Source organism: Heliangelus exortis, chromosome Z (genome assembly GCF_036169615.1).
Source record: "Heliangelus exortis chromosome Z, bHelExo1.hap1, whole genome shotgun sequence".
NCBI lineage: Eukaryota > Metazoa > Chordata > Aves > Apodiformes > Trochilidae > Heliangelus > Heliangelus exortis.
The window spans coordinates 37,765,660-37,788,826 of NC_092454.1; the positions used below are offsets into that span (position 1 = coordinate 37,765,660).

The 23,167-nt window shown below is 37.9% G+C and overlaps 1 protein-coding gene across 5 annotated transcripts in view; it reads right to left on the reverse strand.

The window, feature by feature from the left end:
- Positions 1–285: 285 nt before the first annotated feature.
- The window catches only part of CEMIP2 (cell migration inducing hyaluronidase 2), a 49,743-nt gene continuing 26,861 nt past the window's right edge, over positions 286–23,167 (reverse strand). For 4 of the 5 annotated variants that reach the window (XM_071731884.1, XM_071731886.1, XM_071731883.1 and 1 more), the window contains exons 7-24: positions 20,905–21,074; positions 18,660–18,869; positions 18,073–18,278; positions 17,437–17,506; positions 14,704–14,832; positions 13,183–13,271; positions 12,374–12,505; positions 11,852–11,887; positions 10,996–11,151; positions 9,535–9,712; positions 8,889–9,104; positions 7,185–7,393; positions 6,514–6,699; positions 4,527–4,746; positions 3,830–3,928; positions 2,172–2,320; positions 1,621–1,727; positions 286–863 (exon numbers count right to left, since the gene is read on the reverse strand). In XM_071731884.1, coding sequence (XP_071587985.1) covers positions 667–863; positions 1,621–1,727; positions 2,172–2,320; positions 3,830–3,928; positions 4,527–4,746; positions 6,514–6,699; positions 7,185–7,393; positions 8,889–9,104; positions 9,535–9,712; positions 10,996–11,151; positions 11,852–11,887; positions 12,374–12,505; positions 13,183–13,271; positions 14,704–14,832; positions 17,437–17,506; positions 18,073–18,278; positions 18,660–18,869; positions 20,905–21,074 — 2,759 coding nt within the window. In that variant the 3' untranslated portion in view covers positions 286–666. Of the gene's footprint in view, positions 864–1,620; positions 1,728–2,171; positions 2,321–3,829; positions 3,929–4,526; positions 4,747–6,513; positions 6,700–7,184; positions 7,394–8,888; positions 9,105–9,534; positions 9,713–10,995; positions 11,152–11,851; positions 11,888–12,373; positions 12,506–13,182; positions 13,272–14,703; positions 14,833–17,436; positions 17,507–18,072; positions 18,279–18,659; positions 18,870–20,904; positions 21,075–23,167 lie in introns of those variants that run through there. The other variant, XR_011723443.1, reaches the window with a different exon arrangement.

Genomic DNA, 23,167 nt, shown 5'->3' on the forward strand with positions numbered 1-23,167 from the left:
TATATGCCATACTGGTGCATATCACCTTGCTATATGTTGTTGCATGGTGCACAATCCTCACCCAGACCTGAGCTGGATCTCTGAATCCCCTCCTCTCCATCATTCGTACAGCAAAGCAATAATTTTAATGCAGTTAAAACCCCTTGAACCAGCTGCACGCACAAGTGAAACTGGTTTTTAACACCTTGGAAAGCAGACTGAGAATTTAACTGAGTAGACTTCTAACTAAATCCTCATGAAAACAACAAAACAACTGAGGGAAAATGCCCAAGTTGCAATGACCTATTTAAACTGTTTATGGAGATTTTAATATTAAACTTTCAAGTAATCCAATATGTACTCCAACAGTTGTTATCAAAAATTTAAGGCTTTTATAAACACCCTCCTCCTCATACAAAAGGAGTATTAAACAGAAGGAACTTGTTTACAGTAAATACAAACATCTGAAAAAAATCTCTGAAACCTGTTTATACAAACACTAATAAATTCTTTAATATTTTGTACAACTAGAAGGTGCACAGATTGGCATTCAAGCAGTCAATGCTGGCAAAAATCTGTCAGACAACAACATGATTTACTTGGATAACATTATAGTTTAAAATGCCATAAATTAAAAAATAAGTTAGTTCACATTTTTCACTCCAACTTTTATGTACATCTGAGTCTTTAATGTGATCGTGTAGCCTTCTTCAGAAGCTCGAGGTCTTTCCGTCGACTTTTGTTTACTCTGGCACAGCCATACTCTTCCAGTTGTAAAGGGATATACTTTTCTATCTGAACAAGCCCATGCTCAGCAGGACTGGTAAAGAGCTTAATCCAGGATGGCTTAAAGTTTCCTCTAAAGCCCAGAAAGGCCAGGCTTCCTGTGACAAAAACAGCACAGTGTTACCGAACCAGCCAACCCATACAAGCACAACGCTGTACCAGCTGGGAAGGGAAGGGCACTCTCCTCTGAAATTCTCCACCCCCAGACTATGCAGGAGATTAATCCACTGTCAGCTTCATGTGAATGTCGCAAGGAAATATCCATCTGCAACTCCCTTTTCCAAAAATTCAGTATTAAATACTCTGAAATCTTAATCTGAAGACTGAGTTACCAGGACAGTTATAAAACCTGCTTTTTGAGAAGTTGTGCCAGGGCCCTGAGCAGACAGTAGCTACCCCACCATGTGGCCTACAAAGTGACCATCCCTCAAAATACCAACAGCTTCTCATGACTACCTTCAGATTTTGTTAGGACAGGAAATCGAAGCTGGAACAGGGGAGTGTTCACAAATAGATTCACTGGATGAGGCACAAAACACAGGCTTTGAGAAAAAAGCCTAGGGGGCTCGTTTTCTGTAATCCACAGGCACTATAAACTACTATTCATTTCTCTGCTTGCAACAAGCTCTATACAACACCCTCCCTTTGGGACATGAGGGTTTTCTACCCCATCTGCTCAAGGGCTGCCCACCCCTGTTCTCAAGAAGGGCTGAATGCAGCTGGTCACACCAGTGCAAACTGGCAGCCATTCTCCACCAGCTGCATCCTTTCCACATCCTGTGAGAAACCCACTCATGCCAACACAAACACAAAGACCAAGGCCCTGTCTAAGGAATGTGTAAAATTTCCACCAACCGTTGCTCTGAAGATAAGGTGGTTTGGACGTCCCCAGGGACATTAAGGCTTCTGATAAGCTATTAGGAATTGCTACATCACCTCTTGTGCTCAGCAGAACAATAGACCTGCAGCAGAAACAGTGCAGACATGGCAGCTGTTATAAACACAAAGTGTTCTTAATATTCTGCTATATGTTTCTACAGCTAGCTTGGCTGCATAAATTCACTTGTTGAAAAGTACTCATGTCATGTCATTTCATGACAGGGAAATAATCAACCCTCCCTGAAAACAGTATGTAGAAAAGCAACCATCTCAAATTAATTTTTTAACTGACTTTTAAATTTAACTTTAAAATCTTAGGAAAGTTAAGTATAGTTAAATATTTTGTATTTAAAAAATCAAGTTTAGATACTGATCTCTTATTAGAATGCTGATTTTTCTGACACTAACTTTTTACCTTGTTTCGTTCACTTTCATTGCTCCTGCACAGACACCATTATTTAAATCCTTGTAAGAGAGCAAAGCTACAGCTTACAGAAATACTGCAAATAAATGGTCATAACACATACCTTTGTGGAATTCCAGATTTTAAATACCCATCTACACGCTTAATGTCTACTCCAGAAAATAATTTGTTTCCTGAAACCGTGCCAATGCAGGCATCAACTGTAACAATAAGTATACCATCATCCTTGAAGGAAAACATAGTGTCATTGACCTGAATGGGAGGACAAAAAGAAAAAAGCATTTTTTCTTTTCAAGTTAATCTCAATTCACAGAACAGCAGAATGTTGAAGGAACCTCAAAAGATCATCTGGTCCAACCCCCCTGCCAGAGCAGGGTCACCTACAGGAGGTTGCACAGGAACACATCCAGGTGGGTTCTCAATGTCTCCAGGGAAGGAGACTCCACAACCTCCCTGGCCAGCCTGTGCCAGTGCTCTGTCACCCTCACAGTGAAAAAGTTTTTCCTTATGTTTACGTGGAATCTCCTCTGGTCCAGCTTGCACCCTTGTCCTATCACTGGACATCACTGAGAAGAGCCTGGCTCCATCCTTGTGCCATTTTCCCTTTATATATTTATAAAAATTCATGAGATTGCCCATTAGTCTCCTCCAAGCTAAAGAGACCCAGCTCCCTCAGCCTTTCCTCCTAAGGGAGATGTTCCACTCCCTTAATTATCATTCAACAGTGACACTACTGGACTCAGTGTATATTTTCACCTAGTTAGGCACCGTGGTGTACTAGTTTCCTTACAAATACTTGCTTCCCCTTAGAAGCTCTTAATTTTCCCTCTTGAAGAGAGGCTTTCAGAGGGACATCTGAAATTGCATGGGAGCCTTCAGTTCATGGCTTCTACAGGGAGATCATACATTGCAGGTGACTTACTTCCTGCCTCAGTTGTCACTCAGGAAGACAGAATGCAGATACTGAATCAGCTGGTCTTCTTGGCAATAGTAGTACAGTTAATCTGTCTCTGCAGCAGCCCTGTTTCTTCCTGAGGATTGCTCTTACTTCTCTGGATATAGCACACACATTCCCATAGCATCTGCAGCTGCTGAGGTTACTCTGCTCAGGTGCCATTTGTCTAAGTAACTCTGGAATTTTACTGTTGCAACCAAGCTAATGCACTGATGTTGCAGAAGGTAAGCCACACACAGACTTTAACCTCTGTGCTGTGAGGATGTCTGCAAATGCTATTCAGCACCACCTGTAAGTGTCCTCCAGTATTCAAACAGAAGACTAAGTAAATCACTTTTTATCACATCACTAAGCTTCCAGGAACCACATCAGAACACAGAGTAATCTGTGCATTCTTTAGTAATTGCTATTTTGGAGAAGTTTAGAAAACCCTAATGGCTTGAATGACTCACATACCATTAACTCGCTGATCTATTAGTACAAAACCAACTTCAACAACATGGATTTAACTAGCATTAGTTTGTTTTCTTGGAAAGCAACCATCAATAAATGTATATTCATCAAGATTTCAGAATTAATCTGAAGCTTTCAAAATCCCCTTACTGGTGTAATTTTTTTCTCTGCTAGAAAGCATTCAAATGCAAAATGGAGCTCTGCAGACTCACTTTGAGGTTAAAACACCAGCTTTTTGACTGTTTGGCTTTTAAACTGTGAACCAACATTCTTCACTCAAGGGAAGAAAAGCGAGGTCACCATTATGTGGTGCTCTACAATTGCTGTTAGAAGAAAACCACAAAAATACTTACAGAAATAAATGCTTGCTGACCTCTGCCTAATTCTTTTTTACCAGATGAATTAATCTGCACAAGGAGGTAGTTTTTGTGAGGATCACTGGTGAATACCATCTGGATAGCAAATGCAAAATGTTAAGTACATAGATTCACATGTCTTCAAAACTTTATCATGCCATACAATTTGCAACATGCTCCAAAGCAAATGCATCCATTTGTCAATGGCACTATTTATGGTAGCAGCAATGCTAATAAATTTCATGATCTATGGTGGAACCCATTTTATTCCTTACTTTAACTATTTTTGCCAGCTTGTATACCTAAAACATATAATGCAATTTTCAAGTTCATGCTAATAGGCAAAGATCAAAAAAAGTAGAGAAGGCTGGACAGCAGCATATAGACCTCTTCAGCAAAGCTGTACTACATGGAATAGAGATAATACTGTAGTACAAGACATCAGATCTACCTATGTCCCTTCTCTGTAGCACTCAAAAGTGAGAGGTGAAGCAGTGTTTGGCAAAGAATAGAACCTGAAATCGTTGTGTTACAAGTGACTCCACACTTTCTAGCATAATGGAGATGAAGAATGATAATCAAAAACTGGCAAATTCAGTATTTAATAGTGAAAGCCTAATATTCTGCTTTAAAAAGAGTATGAAGCAACACCAGCTATACAGTTTATGACAAGTTTTTGCTTATTTTTTTTTACCTGAGTTGTGCCACATTTTGTGCATGGTACAGTAGTTTTTGATGGCATCTGCTTTATGACAGTTGGTCCTTTGTAGTACTTTGAGTAAGCTTTTGCCATGCAGTTACTGATCCCTTTTGCTGAGTCTTTGGTCACAATCTTGATCCTTTCACATCCCTGAGATGAGCAATAACTGTGACCATCCCTGTTATATTTGGCTTGAAGAAATAAAAACAGTAACCTACACAAAAGAGGAAAAAAGAATCATATTAAGTGCCGTTTATGTTAAACCTTAACAGCTACATTTCATTAATTTTGGAAGCACAAAAACTAAAGTGTTCAGGTCTGCACACTGTTCAAACTTTTTCAAAGTATTTACAGCTTACTAGAATTAGAGTCTCTATCGACATATCTGAAATTCACAATTAAAGGAGTCATCTTTATGAATGCATATGCTTTAAAAAGAACAGCAACTCATCAAACCATTGGCTTGGAGAAAACAAATTACAAACTGCAGAGCATAAATGTTTTCTTTGATCGTAGATCTTTGCAGAAACCCATTAATAACTGTTTCGATATTCAGTACCACCCACCATCACTGAACAACATAAATACACTGTTGCAAATGTCTGGAAATGCAATTTAGAAGGTAATAGTCATTAAGATTTGAAGTACAGAGAGACTGGTAATTCTTCAATTACATATTTGACTGTCATTGTAGCTCTTAGACAAAAGAAATGTAAATGTCTTTTCAAAATCAACATTAATCTGCATATTTAACACAAAGTAGAAGATAAGGGAGCAAAATAGAGATGAGAAAAAATTACAGATTAAAAATTAACATTTGCAAAACACCCAAGTAATATATTTAGGACTCATTTTATTCAAAGTTAAGCATATGTTAACCATCTCAGAAGGATCTCAGTGGCCTCTGCCAGAAATACATTTGAGACTAGGACTTTTAAAGGCTGAGAACAGATTAGAATTTTCAGAAATATGCTCTTAAAATGTTCTGGGAACAGAAAAACTCTTGAAATTTCTAGAATTTTATGAAGGTAGCACAGATTTTCTTTGAGGACTTAGAAGGTACTTCCTGTAAGACATTGCTCTGCAGCATGCCAGATACCACTTATTCTAAAGGCACGGGTTATGAATTATCCGTGGCAACTGTGATGGTCTTTGAAAAGTACCTCAGTGACAACCACTGTGTTTTGGAGATTCAAATTCACACAAAGTCTTCTTTCAAATAGACTTTGGGCACAACAGCAGTGTACCCAGGTAGCCAGAAAGGCCAACAGCATGGTGGGTTGGATCAGAAATAGTGTGGCCAGCAGGAGAAGGGAAGCGATGGTGCCCCAGTACTTAGCACTGGTGAGGCTGCACCTCGAGTGCTGTGCTCAGTTCTGGGCATCTTCCTGCGAGAAAGACATTAAGGTGCTGGAGAAAAGGGCAGTCAAGCTCGTGAAGAGTCTGGAGAATAAGTTCTCTGAGGATAGGCTGGAAATATTTAGTCTGGAGAAGAGGAGACTGAGGGGAGACCTTATTGCTCTCTACAACTACGTGAAAGGAGGTTGCAGGGAGGTGGGTGCTGGCCTCTTCTCTCAAGTGAAGAATGATAGGACTAAAGGAAATGGCCTGAAGTTTCACTAGGGGAGGTTTAGACTAGATATGAGGAAAAATTTCTTTACTGAGAGAGTAGCCAGGCACTGTAATGGGCTGCCCAGGGAGGTGATGGAGTCACCATCCCTGGAGGTATTTACAAACCATGTAGATGAGGCACTTCAGGACATCCTCTAGTGGGTGATACAAATAATGAATGATATATGTATTTTATACAGGAGCGATAGTGACAGTTGGATACAGTGATCTTAGGGGTCCTTTTTCCAATTGTGGCAATTATGTGATCTTTCCTCTTGTGCATTTGTTTTAATCTATTGCTTTTAACACAGTCAACCTGGACATTAAGGTTGAACAAATCTCCTAGTAGGGTCAAGTTACAAGGAGTTACCCAGTACTGTTGTCAAAGTAAAACTTCTTGTCTGATTGATTCTTTTCGAGCTCCGTCATTGAAGATACTGGCATGTAGCGCTCTACCTTGCTTGACAGAGCAGATGACCGCCTTTGAAAGGTTTCCAGTACTATAACAAAATCTGTATTTGGTTGATAACAAAGACCAACACGAATCCAGTCATTCCTGAAATAAAAATAAAGTGTATGATTTGCTGTAGCAACAGTTTAGATGACAATACACTGCAAACAGATGATTCAAAAAACACTCAAAACTCCAAACCTGAAAGCAAGAGGTCTTTCTTATCCTCTCCAAACAGCATTTTATTAAATGTTATAGTAACTTTGATAATGTCAGGATATATTTTATTTCATTCTTCAGACTTTCAGTAAGTTTATCTGTTGAGTTCTGCTCAACTTCACTATTTGTACATTTTCTTCTCTGAAGGATATTCCTCATAAACACTGTACTGCACAAAAGTTTAACTTTAGGTGTAGATCTATTGCTTGGTATCTTTATTTTCATACTTCAGTGTTTGTACTTACAGAGAAAAAACACAAACCCAAGACCAAGTCTTACTGATGGTTGCAAACTCACACAAATGTTAATTCCGTGGGACATTACTTCAGTACTGCCTTATAGATCGACAACATGAAAGAAAACAAACATACTTGTTGAAGTTAATGAGATATAGATAGGTGACATTTGGAGCTTTTCCATTCCAATGTATTGTGTAGCCCTTTTGGAGCATCACTACTGGCTGATACTGTTGAAAGGCAGCTCTCTGATTAATACCTCGAAGAACCATGGGATTGGCTGGGTACTCATCTCGTACAATAGTCATGGAAAGATTCTGTCCATTCCAGGTTTGGACATAAACCTGTATGATATTAAGGAGGATGAAAAGAAAGAGGAAAGATTTGGATACTGTGCAAAAGGCAGTTAAATAGTGATGAGCATTCAGTACATTATTAGCCAAACCACGGCCATCTGATGTTGTGAAATACCCAATACACCAGTATCTTCTGAAGGAGAGCCACATTTGTAAATCATTGCAGATTTTGTGCATTTTACAAACCAAAAAAAGGGGAGGAAGGGAAAAAAATATATACAAAGAGAATCAGCTATGGTACTTCTGTATGGTAATTCATACAGAACAGGAACTAGAACAGGAATCAAATCTTTGTGAAATTTGTATTCAGATGGTGGTATTTAACATCTCTATTTAAAAGGGGAAAAGAAAAGCCCTTTAAAACCCACTCTGTGAAAAAAAAGACATAACTCTATCATCAATACAAAACATATTTTATCAAAGAGGGCTGCAATTCAGAATTTCTGGCATGCATATGTGTTTGGTTTTACCATTGTCCTGGTTTGGGCCAGGATAAAGGTGATTTTCTGTCTTGTACTTTTGCTTTTAGCTAAGTCTCTTGTAAGTAGTTGCACTTGCTGAAATTAACAGCAAGTTTCTCAGACAGTGTGTGTTTCTAGGACTGATAACACTTGATGTTTATAGTTACTGCTAGAGACTGGTATGCAGAGCCAAGGACACTGCTCAGCTCTGAGGAAAACATAAAGAGGTCCCACCTGCATCCCTCCTTTGGGGAGGAACGGACAAGATAGATGCCAGAATTGACCAAACAGAGTATTCCATCCCATATACGTCATCCTCAGTATAATTTGAGGGATCACGAGGGCCAAGCCAGATTTCCTGCTTCCAGCTTCCGGCTGCCTGCCTTTCCTGCTTCCCTTCCTTCACCTCGGCATCCTGGAAGGATCCCATCCATTTGTCTGCCTGTGCTCCTGATCCGTGCCAGCCCTTATCTGTGTGTTCCTGCCTCCAGTTCCCAACTGCTGCCGACTCCAGGAGTCCAGCCTGGACTTTCCCAGAGCTGCCCTGCAGCCTCGGTGGTGACGTGAGAGCTATTGGGGGAAAGGGGGGAGGAATGTGGTATCCCTTTTCTTATATATTTGTATATATTTATTAATTTTTCCTATTTATCATTACTGTTTCATTAAAGTTGTGTAGTTTAGTTTCCAACCCATAAGTCTCTCTCCCTTATTCTCTCTCCTTTCTTATAAGGGAGGAGAGAGAGATTAATAGAGAGCGTCTGTTACTCGGTTTAATTGCTGGGCCAGTGTTAAACCGTGACAACCATGCAGCATCCCATGCTGTTCTCCCAGTTTGCATGCTGAAGGGAAAACAACATATATACACAACTGGCTGAAAAGGGCAATATGCATAAAAGTATTTCTAAACCAAAGAATTTTTGAAGTACAAAAATAGGCCAATTTTGTAGTTTATATTTCCCTTGACTCCACAAATTGTTCATACTGTAGATCTGCCCCAAAAAGAAAGCTACAAGAACACTAGCCTGTGCATAGGTTCCACTGCAAACCACTCCGCTCCATTCTGTAATGTTAATGCATTTGGGGTGTTGAATCAAATAGTTATCAATTCTGCCCACATAGGTATCCTTGTAGTCAGTCACTGAACCATCTAGATCATGGAATATTGAGTTCTTGTCCCCATCCAGATCTCCCTCTTCAAACCAGGGACCAGGTTTTCCAAAGAAGGCTTTCAAAGAAACCTGACAAAAAGAAAACATTAATTATTTTCAAACCATGGGCACTTCACAAAGTTGATTACAAACTTTATGGCAAGGACAGTGGAATCTTGCAAAACAGACATTTTGATTTTTATTAATATGGCTCAGGCCAGCTCTTGTTTCTGATCAGTGTTAGTATTTACAACTGAAAATTCACTATTAAGGACAGGCCAAACCTTACACAAATCTGTTTTCAGCTTTACCATCAGCCATAAGAGAGTTCATTATTGCAACATAGCCTAAATCTCCCATTTTTGCTCCAAAGACAGAGGATACACTTTAGGTGACTTCAAGAGAGTAAATCTGACGTAGGGATGTACAGAAAACATGACATGGGGTCCTTGGACATTTTAAATACAGCAAAGAGAAACAAAAACTTGCAAGAACAGAAGAAAACTTGTAACAAACTTACATTTGGACCAAACTTCACGTGAGAAATGTTGTTTTTTGGCGTCATCTGCCATGGATTTTTCATCAAGAATCCAACTGCACTTGTAAATCTATCTGGAGTTGGCACAAAATTTTTGAATGTGCACTTGGTAAGGTGAATAGGTCCATCATAAATTTGAAAGCCTCTGATTGGAAATGTTCTGTTAATGCAAGCAAATATTTATAGCATCCTATAAAACCCACGGTAATTCTGAATCTGTGTCATAATATATTTCCTGTCCAATACATTAGGAAAGCAACGCTAGGAGAATGACTTCCAGGTTAGATCTTAGTTAACAAAACCTTGCTTCTGCACCTATCTAATGAGTCAAAAAATACCACACTCTTGAATTTTCCTGTTAGAAGACCTACCACTGTCCATTCACAAATGTACCCCTATCCCACTATGAAAAATACAGCAGGAGAGTAATTCAGCCTGCTCTTTAATTGGTCATGGCAACTAGGAGAAATGCCTGTAGATTGAAGGAAAGCAAGTGTCACTTCTAATTTCAAGAAGGAACACCCAGGAAACTGCAGTATGGTAACCCTCAGCTTGACCCCCAGAGAGGTGATACAGCAGGTGATCCTGAACAACCTTGCAAGGCACATAAAAGACAACAAAGTCATGAGGACTAACCAGCATGGGTTCACGAAGGAGAGGTTATACTTCACCAACTGGATAAACTTCTCTAAGTACCCATAGTTGAGGGGAAAGCAGTGGACATGTTCTATGCTAACTTCAGTATGGCTTTTTTAAGACTGTGTCACATGATGTCCACATAAAATATGGGCTGCATGAGAGGACAGTGAGGTGGGTTGAAACCTAGCTAAACAGTTGGTCCAATAGGGTAGTGGCATGGTCTACCTGAAGACCCGTAACCAGCAGTGCAGCCCAGGGGACTATATTGGCTCCAGTCTTGTTCAGCATTTTTGTTAGTGGTCTAGATGATGGGGCCAAGTATAGTCTCTGCAATTTTGCAGGGATCTATAAATGCCTCTGAATGGCTACACAGCAAAAAAATAGGGCAGCCTAGGCTTACCTCGCCCTTCTTCACTATTCTGTGGCAAGAGTAGGACTTGGCACTATGTTAAAGAAGCTTCACAGCAAGCCAAAGACAAAAGGATCTAGTCTCTGGTCCTAAACTGACCCTTGAAATTATTTTACCTAAAAGCTTTTCCTTTCTTTGTTCCAGGCCCAAATGTTGCACTAGAGTAAGATTTTGCTTAAGTAGGATAACTTAAATTCCTATGAAAAAGAGACCTATGGTAGCATCAGATGAAAATTGACACAGGAGAGTGGTGAATGTGACACAGCAGCACATGGTATTAAATGTCATCATACACAGTCCTAATCTCTCAAAGATTAAGGAAGAAGGGTGTTTACATCTAACACAGAGAATGATTTTTGTGTCATTTCTACTTCCTTCACTCGTAACATACTTACCGATTCCTAGGCAGAGTGCGTGCCTTGTTGTCTATTCCTCCAGTTCCAGCATATTTATTTTGGCCACCTGGAAACCCATAATTCTTGCTCTCACCTATAAACAGTGACTCAGATACCTCCTGGCTGGCACCTTCATCATTTGGGAAGCTCCCATCACTAGCAAAGAAACATCATAGATAAGCTTTTAGCCAAGACTTTACCAGATGAAGAGAGTGAGGCACAGTCCTACTATTACATCATAGCAACCCTGAAGCAGAGCAGTCTAGACTTCATTTACAGTACATAGAACAATCATTAACTTTCAAACAAGTCTATTTGAAATGCAGAAAGATGAACATTAAATTTTCTATCACTCTGTGTAGTGCAGCACTCTTTTACAGTCCATTTTTGTAATCCTAGAATCAGTTTATCGTAACCTAAATGGAAGCCATTTTTGCTTACTACCTAAATTGCTTCATTTTATTCATTTATTTATTTTAATTAGAAAGAGACTCTGTCCCTTCCAAATGATGATCCCCCTTCTTTTCCATTTCTTGCTTTCCACTGTTCAGGAGGAAAATTAGAACTGCCTAAGGAATTATACAATACAAAAAATATATGGATAAATGTAACTCTCCTGGTAAAGAGGAAGTAAACTGTGGTGTAAACCAAGCAGAGATTTAAATAATGTGCAGCCTTTAGCAGCTGTATCATTTTACAGCCTTTTAAAACATCCTCCACGCCACTGGTAATAAAACTGGGCCCAAAAGTGAAGCTAGAGCCTTATGAAAGTATACCTATTAATTTTAATAGATTGTTGTGTGTTTTCTAAGCTTCTATGCACAAAAAACCTGGACATAATTATCAAAGTACTCACCTAGCAAATGTCAAACCTATTCCATTGTCTGCAAACCTAAAAGAAAGTTCAAAGCTTCAGTCATGTTTTTGGATTATCCTATAACAGATTACTGTCAGAGCACCTCCTGCTATGCACTAAAGAAAGCCTGATTTCTACTAATGGAATTTAGAAACACCATCCAAATAACTCAAAAAATATTCCCATTTAAAAAACAAACAAGTAATCATCTATATACTTAAGCAGGAACATAATAGCTTCAGGGAAATCATAGATACCTCAGTATAAATTTACTGTTGCTACCAACTTCTAGATTTCTTTCTATGACATAGGTTTTTTTGCCATTTTAAGGCAAGCTCTTACCTGTTCTCATGTAAATTTGTTTCATTGAAAGTACTGGGCTGGTGTGAAGGTGGTTCAAGATATTGAGAAGCTCCTTAAGTTACGCCACAATCTTCTCTTATAACCCTGTTCTAATGCACTTCCATAACCCAAGCTTTGGGGTGCATCATAACATGCACCTGTTTGTTTCTGGATACTTACCCAGAGTTTTGAATGAGGATATCCCCTCCCCTGACCCAGGCCCCATGATCATTGTTTTTGAAAGAGATTAATCTGTCTATCAGGGCAGCAACTCGGGGCTTTTCAGGGTCTGCATCTTGATGAGGTCGAAACCTGGAACAGATAAAGACCCAAATGCACAGGATGAGACTACTGTTTGGTTTTCATATCATGTGTGGCTGAGAGAGCCTGAAAGACAAACATTCATGTGCCTCTGACAGACAGAATCCACTCTCTTCATGTTTGGAATACAGAAAAAAAAGAGAAACAAAGAGCAGGTGCATCTCAAGTTCTCAATTTCTAGAGGAGTCTCTTTGCGGTGTAATGAAGCAGAAACACAAAACCTGTCTTTTCCAGTAACAGACTCTTTGCTCACTCTCCCTAAGTTTTTTCAGATGCACCTCACCACCTTTTATCCCCTTGCTTTTTCTTTCCACTCTCTTCAAATCACTCCCTTCCCACTTGTATTGCATCATTATATGAAAGGTTGATGGAGGGGACTAAAGCTCCTTTGAAGGAGCATGTTTAAAAGCAGGTCTTCTAAGAGGCAGAAAACTACCAAGAAAGTTGGCAAGAAACAGCCAGTTCCTATAGGCTGTGTGCCTATAGGCACACCATGCTTGGTTCTTCACAGAAGGTATGAGCAAATGAGGGAAATTAATATATGGAAACTTATTGTTCAATTAACATTTTTAAGTAATTATATTGTTTTAGAAATGGTTTTCCTCAAGTGAATGTAAGAGCATTCTCAGAACTTTGTGATTTCTGATGTGAAAGCCAATATCCTTTACCTTGCATTGTTGTCCAAACAAAGATATTCTCTGGGATCATCAGCACTAGCATTAGTTGTTTTAACACCCTTATCAATGAACAAACCAGCCTGAAAGAACAAGGAAAGAAAATTAATACTATCCAAAACCAAAGATAAAGTAAACATTTAATTTCTAAAATTTAAACTTTACATTATATTCAGCACATGTATTAGAAACTCCTAGATACTTCAATTTGATCCTAACAGACGTATTTTCTAAGGCAAAACAAATGTGTCTGTGCTAAAAAAAAAAAAAGAAAAAGTAATGGAAAGTTACTGAAGTTCTTTTCAGATTTCTTTCACAACATCTAGCCATTTGAGGGTTTACACTTATTTCCAGATGCTGTCCTGAAAATTCTGGAAGCCGATCCTGTGGTGATTTCAAAATATTATAAATGGGGAAAAAAAAAAAAAATTCCTGCTGTGAAGAATGCTCTGTATTTCATTTTAAACTACCTTGACCACTGAAGCCAATTTTTGCCCAAGAAATCATCAACTTGAAAATCAGTAACCTAATGTGAAAGAAGAAAATGAAAGCAAAAGAAAGCATTTGTGCTATTTAACTTGAACTACAGACATAAATACTTGCAGTGACTTTCACCTCTGATCCAATTATGATTATGACTGTGTACTCCAACAAAAGTAGATCCTCTGACCTGCTAGTTGAGTTTGCTCTTTTAACAGGGAATTTTAGCACACAAGTAGCTACAGTTATTTGAAGATAATACAAGCCATATAGATGAAATACCTTTTTCTTTACAACTTTTGCATTCACTGCATTTTAATTCCAAACTGAAAAATGCCCTACAGCCCCAAACACACTGTAAACAGAACTTCATCAGGTAAACTTCAAACATACATAAATATTTGAAGCTAGGTGGCTCTGTAAATGTCATTATATTTATACACACACAGACCAGCTAGATTCCAAATAAAATAATGGATTTAAGGACTTTAACTTCACTTAACTGTATGTGAAAAAGATACTAAAATCCTATTAATAAAAAAACAAAATAATGTTGCCAGTGGCTGGGCTCCTGAAGACAGCTTGGAAGCTTAATCTCTAGTCAGAGACTGTTTGCACATGGTGACACACCGGAGTCAAACTACATCAGAGACTCAAAAAACAAGTCACAGATATTTCAGGAAGCTGCTACCTGTACTGCAATTTTAACAAACTTGGGAGGGTCAGCTTTCTTGAGAGCAGAAAAAATGCCATCAGTAAGAGAGTAGCATCTGAAACACTACTTAGAAAATTAATTTCATTAGATGTATTAATTGATTTTAATAGTTTGTGCCTTATGAGGACATAAACACGGTGAATATCAAGAATGTGGCACAAAAATATTCTCATGCTGATTATATACTAGTCTACAATGCCTAGACAGAATCACGCAGTTCAAACATAGCATAAACACATTACCTAATCAGTTTAGTATGTAAACAGGCAAGTCCTGATGCAGAATAGTTACAAATAAAGAGCTTTTTAAAATGAAATTACCTTAAAATTAGAATGAACTCTGTTGTTATAGAAGATTCCTAGGGGTGTAAGCTCTGACTTGGTTTCAATGCCTAAATTATGAGAATCTCCTGTAGGAATCCTGTGGAACAAATACCATATTCCAGCATCCTGCAAGTAAGAAGAGAATAACATTACGTATAAGTGAGTCTGACACTATCATGCTTATGTATTTAATAATAAAAAAAGTGTCCATTGAGTTGAACTTGGATATTTTAAGTTGGGAAGCAAATAAGAACATAGCCCAAGACAGATACGCACAATGGAATATATTTTTCAAAATAAAGTCCACAAATAACTGCCCAATGAGAAAGCAGAAGTTTTCAAATAAGGCTATATTCTAGTTAATAACATGCACTGAAAAGTGTTTTGCTTCTCAGTGAAGCCATGTAACATCTCACTGATAATTTTTCAAACCAGTTAAGTGTCAGATTTAATGTAATTTTTTAATTTCAATTACATTTCATTAGACACTTCATTTTCCTTTGTTTACTAGCAAATAGTAGGAGTTACAGTTAAATATTCATGCCCTCTTCTCTCCTTACTCTTACAGTCTGACTAAGGCTTGATCATCTCAGCCATCTCAGATCTCATCAGAATTTAATGACACAGCCAAAAAACCCCAGGAGCTTTTATAAGAAGGGAAAAAAGCACATCAAGAAGTCTGGCCACTTAAGAGCACTGTGCCAATAATATGCAGTAACAATTTCAGCATTTCTTAATTTTCTCCACTTGAATATCCTTGGCTCCTAAAGAAGCTGGATTTATCTGCTATATGAGACTCATAAAAGTTCCCCTTTCAACCACATCTGGGTTTCACAAGAAGTGGCACTGCAACAGCACCTGTGTAGCAGACACCTACAAACATGAGAAATTTTGCCTGACCACATGCTCTGTGTCCTTATAAAACTAAAACTTATTGCGTAAGTCACAAAGGGTTAATAGGTAGCTGAAGAAACAACGCAAACTGAGGAGTGCTCCATCTCATTAGAAACAGTCATCACCCTCCTGTTCAAGAAACATGGATTAAGTCAGTTCACTTCAGCTTCAAAGATTGCATTAATTCCACTCTGAGAATATATTAATTTTTCCAAACAGTCCTGGAAATTCTGCTTCTCAGCAACATATTCCCATCTGTAATGATGACACACTTTGACATTTCTGGTGATTAACAATTCCACAGCAAATGTGGATGTTCCATTAATAAAAAAATACCAAAATCTTACTTCATATATAATTAAGTACAGCTCTGTGCTTCACAGATGTGAGCAATTTTTATCCAAAACACATCCTGATGCTTGGAAAAAATGTTTAATAAACTTAAGAGCTCCTTAAGCATTTGCAACAATCCAGAAAAATGAAAGATGTCTTCTCCCCAGCCCTGTTCCAATAGAGCTCAAAACAAAAGAAACATCTATTGCTGATACACACTTAAAACAGGCTTCATTGTCTAATGAAGGAATTGGAGGGACAATGGAATTATTTTATTTGCTTGTGAATTGTTATAGTCTATACCAGCACAGTGCAGAGTTTCTATCAACACAATTAAAGTATTCTGTTTCTGAAACATAATACGATGTAGTCAGTTTATACTGATGCCTTTACATCCATGCAGAGGAGGTATATCCAAGTACCAAAACTTTGTAAGATTCAAAAATGCTTGCTCTGGCCGTGCCCATTGGGTGAAAAAAGGAAGTGACATTTACTGTGATACACTACAGCAGCAAAGAGAGACTTTGCAGGTTTTAAGCAAGATCGAGGAAGCTGTTTCCTTCAACTTAGCCTGCAATAAGGCGAAGGTAATGGAAAGACATTGCACTGGGAAGAGAAGAATGAAAACAAGCAAACAAAAAACCCCAAACAAGCAAGCCCGAAACAAAACAACTAAAACAAAATACAAAAAACCGAGACAGAAAAAGCAGAACAAAATTTTCTAAATTCTAACAATGCTCTAGATATTTCAACTCATTTAAATATTTTGAATAGTTTGTTATGTATTCTGTGCCTAATAAACTGGCAGACATTCATATTCTACTTCCAGCATTGCAGCTTCTGCAACAATCTTTCCTATTTCCATTCCCACTGACGTCTTTAGAAAAATCCACCATGCACACCTCAGCCACTCATCCTATGTAGACGTAAGAGCAGACTCCAGCTCCCTTTTTCACAATATATATACCAAGTAGTTCAGCTTCAATTGGCAAGCAGCTGTGATGACAATTGGATGAATATAAAGTTCACAAGAAGTAAAAACATACCAGCAATCACTGATGGGAAACAAATGACTAACAACTGACAGTGTTTTAGCTGTTTCTTACACCATCAAAATTTTTTGTAGTAATTTTTCATTCCAGCGACTACAGCTATGATGACAAATCTTGCAGAAAAGTCACACAGTAAATTCATGACAAATGACAGAAAATACAGAAGTCTTAATATGAAAAGTACTAGTTCTCTGGAAATAAGAGGATTTATTTCCACATACACACATTGACGCTATTGTCATGTTTATTATCTACAAAGAGGAAGTGATCTCCATTTCAGCAAAGAAATAAGATTTTTAGCATCTCTTAATCACACACCTAGAACATAAACTTGCAATGCCAATAGGCAGCCAAAAGTAAAAAGAAAATATCCATATTTATATAAAAGAAAAATGTTATTTTTGGAAATGTAAATGAATATTTTTTGTTCCAATACATTCACACAACTCACCTGTGAACCTGCTGCTGCATTATTTATAAGATGATTGTTGGGATGAGAAATCCAGAATGTAGACACTGCCCTGAAATATTATTCAAGAAGAATGTATTATGGAAAAGCTCTAGCTCCTACAGAAATATCTCCCTTTCATAACAAGAACATGAGAAAAAGCTAAACTGATGACTGATGTCTCTTCACATATAAAATATAACAACTCTCTACATATTTAGAAGTAAAATATGCTTCTTTTTCAGTCCAATGTTGTATTTTATTTGATGTTGTACAGATAGCCTGTGCAATGATAAAATGTTTTATTAAGCTTCTACAAGAGATGAGTAGTAAACAGAAAAATTAGCAGTGATAATTTGAGAATGTACATGCCTTTACACAGATGTGGCCTTAGAAGTCTATCGAGTTAAGTACTGCAAGAAACAACAATCCTCCTACGAAACAACTTGTGTCAAGAGAACACTAAGTACTAATTTCTTAACTTTTGTTTAATACCATTGCTATCTGAACTACATTTAAGGCATCTGAAGTCATTAAATTATACATTAAAACATTCCCATCCGTACGTTGTCAAGACATCAGTAACAGTTTAATTGCTGCAGATGGTTTGATTTTACTTTTCCACTATGAAATACTCACATGCAGTCTGTGGTTGGCACTGGGATATAACTTCCATACACTTTATCCCTAATACCAACACACATGCTGCTGTTTCTATCTGTAGGAAGAAGAGTGCCTGGTTTTGTGACTAGCCCAAGGTTGTGGAACAAAGTATTCCTCTGCTCAATGCCATCTTCTATGAAGAAACAGTGACCTAATGTGTCATAGCCAATGGTGTCCTTTATCTGCAGAAATACGAGTTAATTATGTCAGTACCAATAGCATTTACTGAGATTTATTTGACAAGTACCATTTAGTTTTACTATCTTGGCACAGCTGCCGAGTGAAAGTTCAGTATCAACAGCTCAGATGATTCAAGCATACAGTTTTATTTATCTCTTAAAAACAGACTACTATGTTGAGAGAGCTTAGCTGCCTGGAAGGATCTGAAAAAACAGAATGGTGAGAACAGTTAAAAGTGAGTTACAGCTTGCACTTGTTCATTTATGTGCTGCAATTAAGAACACTGCTAAACATTAAATTTGAAGGGAGGGGACTATTTTTGCTCTAAATGCTCTTTAAAACATTTATTTCAACACAGTATATTTTACTCTTATTGCACCTACCAACAAGCCATTAGTTCCGTGAACAGTCACACATCTGGAAAAACAGTGATGAATGGAAAGACCTTCTAGGTAGGTCTTAAAAGCATAACCTCCTCTTTCATCCACATCCCCACAAAGGTGAAAGTGAACAGGGTAACTTCCAATCTGCTGCTGGCCCATTTGCTTCAGTTCCACATAGGACAGATGAACAGATGTAAAATTCTTCAAAATCTGGGGAAACAACCGTTGGAACAATGGTTACTGTCTGTCTGTATATACTGCCTTACAAAACACTACCCATTATTAGTAAATGCAAAAACTAAATCTCCATGTGGCTAAAACTGAGCAATTTTCACCAGATATGTTGCTACACTGAACTGTGTGGTCTTTACCAGCTGGTGTATTAAATATTCTTTCAGTACATATAGCCACATACTGTCCAAATACACTGAAGTCACCCACATCAGTGGCACTTTGTACTGAAGCTGTACCAGTGCAGCCAGCTGGGGCAGGCTTAGTTGAATAAAATCCCAGAATCACATATTTAAAGTTGAGATACCTAGTTCACTCACTAGCACAGGGTCAGATTAAAGACAGATGCTCAGACCTCTGCCTGATGAGTATCTCCAGCCACAGAGATGCTCTTATCATGTCAACTGGTTTTCCTCTTCTGAAGAAGAATTTGCCTTAGCAAAGTAATTGGAATATACCAGTAGTGCAGGAAATGAAAACCTGCTACAAAAAATAGAAACTAAGTGCAACAGCAAAACTGCAAAGAGCAAAGCTTACAGAAAAAAACCCTTTTGGTTACTTCATCAACTTACCTGAATTGGGTATTTATAAAAAATAACCATTTTCATATGTGCTTGGCCCTCTAGGGAAATTAATATTATGGAGGTTTTTCATTCTCCTCCTCTAATTGCACTCCTAAGGTTTGTTTGTCTAAAATGTGGAGCAATGGTTATAAACAGGCATCCATGAGATACTCAACTCTTAACATTTAAAAGTACAAATGCAGCTGGAAACCGAGGCATCTCCTCACTGCCACTAAGCCTCCTTTATGCTGCTGTCCCAGTGACCAGCAGAAAATCCAGGATGATCAAAATCCTGAGGCCATGAACATCTGCTAATGCCTACGCCCCATCTGCTTGAGCATGCAAGATCACAGTAAGCTGAAAACACTTTTAGTGCTGAAGTCTAGGTTTGGCAGCAGACTCCCAGCGGCTCTGAAGAGTCTCCTGGGAACAGTTCAGCCACTTTGATGACTCAAAATGTTTGCTTTCTGTTCTATCTTCCAGACATCTGAGGGGTCTGCTGTATTTGAGTTATATTGTGGCAATCAAGGTCATGCTTGCAAGATTCACAGCTTGTCATTATCTTCTTTTATTACATTATCTGAAACACAAAGAATGGCTTGAACCCACCTACATCTGTTAAAGAAAATAAAAGCTGCCACGCAGTAGGGAAAGGGCATATTTTATTTCCCACCATTATGTTCACTGCTATAAAATCTGCATCCAAATGTATTAGAAAGAGAGATTTAAGCTGTGACCAGCAAATAATGAGTGCAAATGTATTTGCATTTAAAATACAAGGCCTCAAACTCCTCCAGCATCAAGCTGATACACTGCTGCTCAATCCTTTCATCTAAAAATTTAAGCAAGTAAATGTTTTATTATTAGTTTCTATAATGCTACCTCCCCTCAGTTTTCAGAAGTTAGAAAGAAAAAGAAATTAGAAGCCATTTCCTTCATATAAATTTAGTACCTGCACCATAAAATAAATAAATAAATAAACAAGACCAAACACTACAGTCCAACTTGGTTTCTCTCCTCTCCGTGCCTCTCTAGTGCCCAACTTCAGATAAGGCAGATCTCTAGGATTCAATGCTGCTGACTTGGGGAGGGAGAAACGCAGAGAAAGGATGGAGGACAGAGAAAACTCAACTTTATTCTGCAATATTACAGGATTCACTTGCATGTACATCACTTGCAATATCTAATCCCTGCCATAAAACTTGGCAGTATATGCTGGGCACTTTTAAAAAGTCTCATGGATTGATATCCCTTCCTCTAATTCTGCAGACTAAGCCTTAGTGAGGTAAATCTAATTTTGGGAAATTTAAGAATGACAAGACACTTCTACAGAAAGCAACTCTATGAATTAATGTAAAAACATATTTCAAATCACCCAAGTTTAGCATTACTTTATTTGTCCTCAATGTGCCTTTACATGACAGAAAACCACTTTAAAATGTTTTTCAGACCTTGATATGTCCACCAAATGTATCATAATTGAAGAATTGACACTCCTTTCCTTGATAACAGGTATTTTCTGTCTCCCCATTGATCAAGATATTCCGAGTAAGAACTCCAACTTCTGCCCTCATGTCCACTCCATCAATAATTTCGCCTATATGCGGAAACTGAGGATTTTCTGCACAAAAACCAGTTTTGAAAGGAAAAAAGAGTTGTTATTTATTAAAACCTAAATTGATTTTATATAAAGCTAGCTAACTGAGCAATGAAATTCACGCATTCTGATAACACTCTGTTCTCTTTTCAGCTTTTCTTATATTGAGGCACATAAACACACAAGTGTTAGACAATGAACACTAACCCAGCTAACATCAAGTAAATATCCCCCTTCCATACTGCAATTAACTCAGTGATAGTTAAACACCTTGGCTGATGTGGAATCAAGTTATGGATGCTGCTCCATGTTTCCTTCCAAAACAAAGTGCTGTCTATGCATTTTACATTTTAGTAAGACAACTGATCCCAAACAAATCCAAACATTTATTTGCAAGTGCATCTTCATGTAAGCCCAATAGCTGGTGAACAGAATGTATAAAAACCGAAGTTTAAATGAATCCCATGTATTTAGAAAACTTAATGAAACATAGATGCAGAAAGGCTTTATAGGGAAAAAAGAAAAATTAAGAACAGAAAATGAGGTGAAAACACCTTTAGAAAATACTGTATTCCCTCTCTGGATTTGATTTCCTATCTAAATTTGATGTTTCCTAGATAGCTATTCTGAGGACACAAACTAAAATCCAGGGAAAACAAGACACTCTGGTTTTACACTGTTCTTCTAAATAAATAATCAATTTCTCAAAAAAAAATCATCTGGTCCTGTAATATTAAAAAACATATTTAAGTGTTTCATTTTTTTCCCCCTTTGTTTTTTTTTTTTCATCTAATGATTCCTTGAATAGAGACTGTGCCTATCCCTTCATAGCTTATGAAAAGACACAAGACTGAACTGGTCATTACCACACCATGAAGCAGAAGCAAGAGTGGTATTTGTTCTGTACCAGCTGCCTAGGATTTAATAACGCAACAGATGTCTGTAAATGGGACTGCATTCCTCTCCTTGAATGCTTACCTATTGTTTATTCCTATATTTGATTAGCATACATAGATTAAGTGAAGAAAAAGCAGCCAGGCTTCCCACAAAACTCTAGATTTTCTGCTACAAAGGGTTCAAAACAGCCAAAAACTTAGCAAAAATAAAAAATTGAAAAGATGCTTGTGTTCTTCAGCATATCAAGTTTGTCATTCCACAAAAAATACATTCTTTGTGGAACAAATACATAAGGTGGCTTGGGACTTTTTTAAGCAGTATCTGTTACAGTGACAAAGGAAACTTGATACTGGAGGTATCAAAAAAAAAAAACCAAACCACAACAACCCACAAAGATGGCTCAGTTCATCTCCTTTAACAGCTTTTAAATAGCTATAAATTGATCAGATGGCATATATTTTTTTTAAGAAATTATTTGCTTATTTTATACCATACTTTGAATATTGTAAAAAATATATTTAAATGCTTTTAAATAAAAAATAGCTGCTTTTTCAAAGTACATGATTTTCCAGATGAAACAGAGTTTGCACACACACTATTCTGTGGTAACAAAAACCTTCTTTAACTTTGTACTGAAGCCTTCAAAGGTAAACTTATACAGTAAAATACTTTGCTAAGTAACACACACGATGTGGGATACCTCAGAACAAATCCCAGGAAGTGCCATACTCAAATGCACTAAGCCCAATCTTCACACACCCTGGTGTTCACCAGTGTATAATAAGGTGAGCTTAAATAAGATTTTTCCAACTCTGTCTCTTCACAATGCAGTAAAACACATGGGACCCATGCTAACAAATACTGCGGGATGCAAGCTGTATTGCAGAGTGGGCATACACTGGCAGTCCCTTGAGACACAGGGGAACAGGGAAGTTTCATGGTGTTCACAGAGAACTTCTCAGAATGGAGAAAGAAGAGCAGTTTGAAGGCAAGGAAGTCACACCATACAGAGATGAGTAGGACAAAACAACCCCATCCTGAAGAACACTGACTGGATGTTGCAGACTAGCACTGAAAAACGATGCTGCAGCCCAGCAGAAGGGAGCAAGAGGGGAAGGTCAAGACATGAGGCTGGTAGACAACCAGGGAAGGTGCTGGCACAGGGTAGCAGAGGGAAAACAAATGCCAGCAGAGCAGGGCAGCCAGTCCCTGGGGAGGCT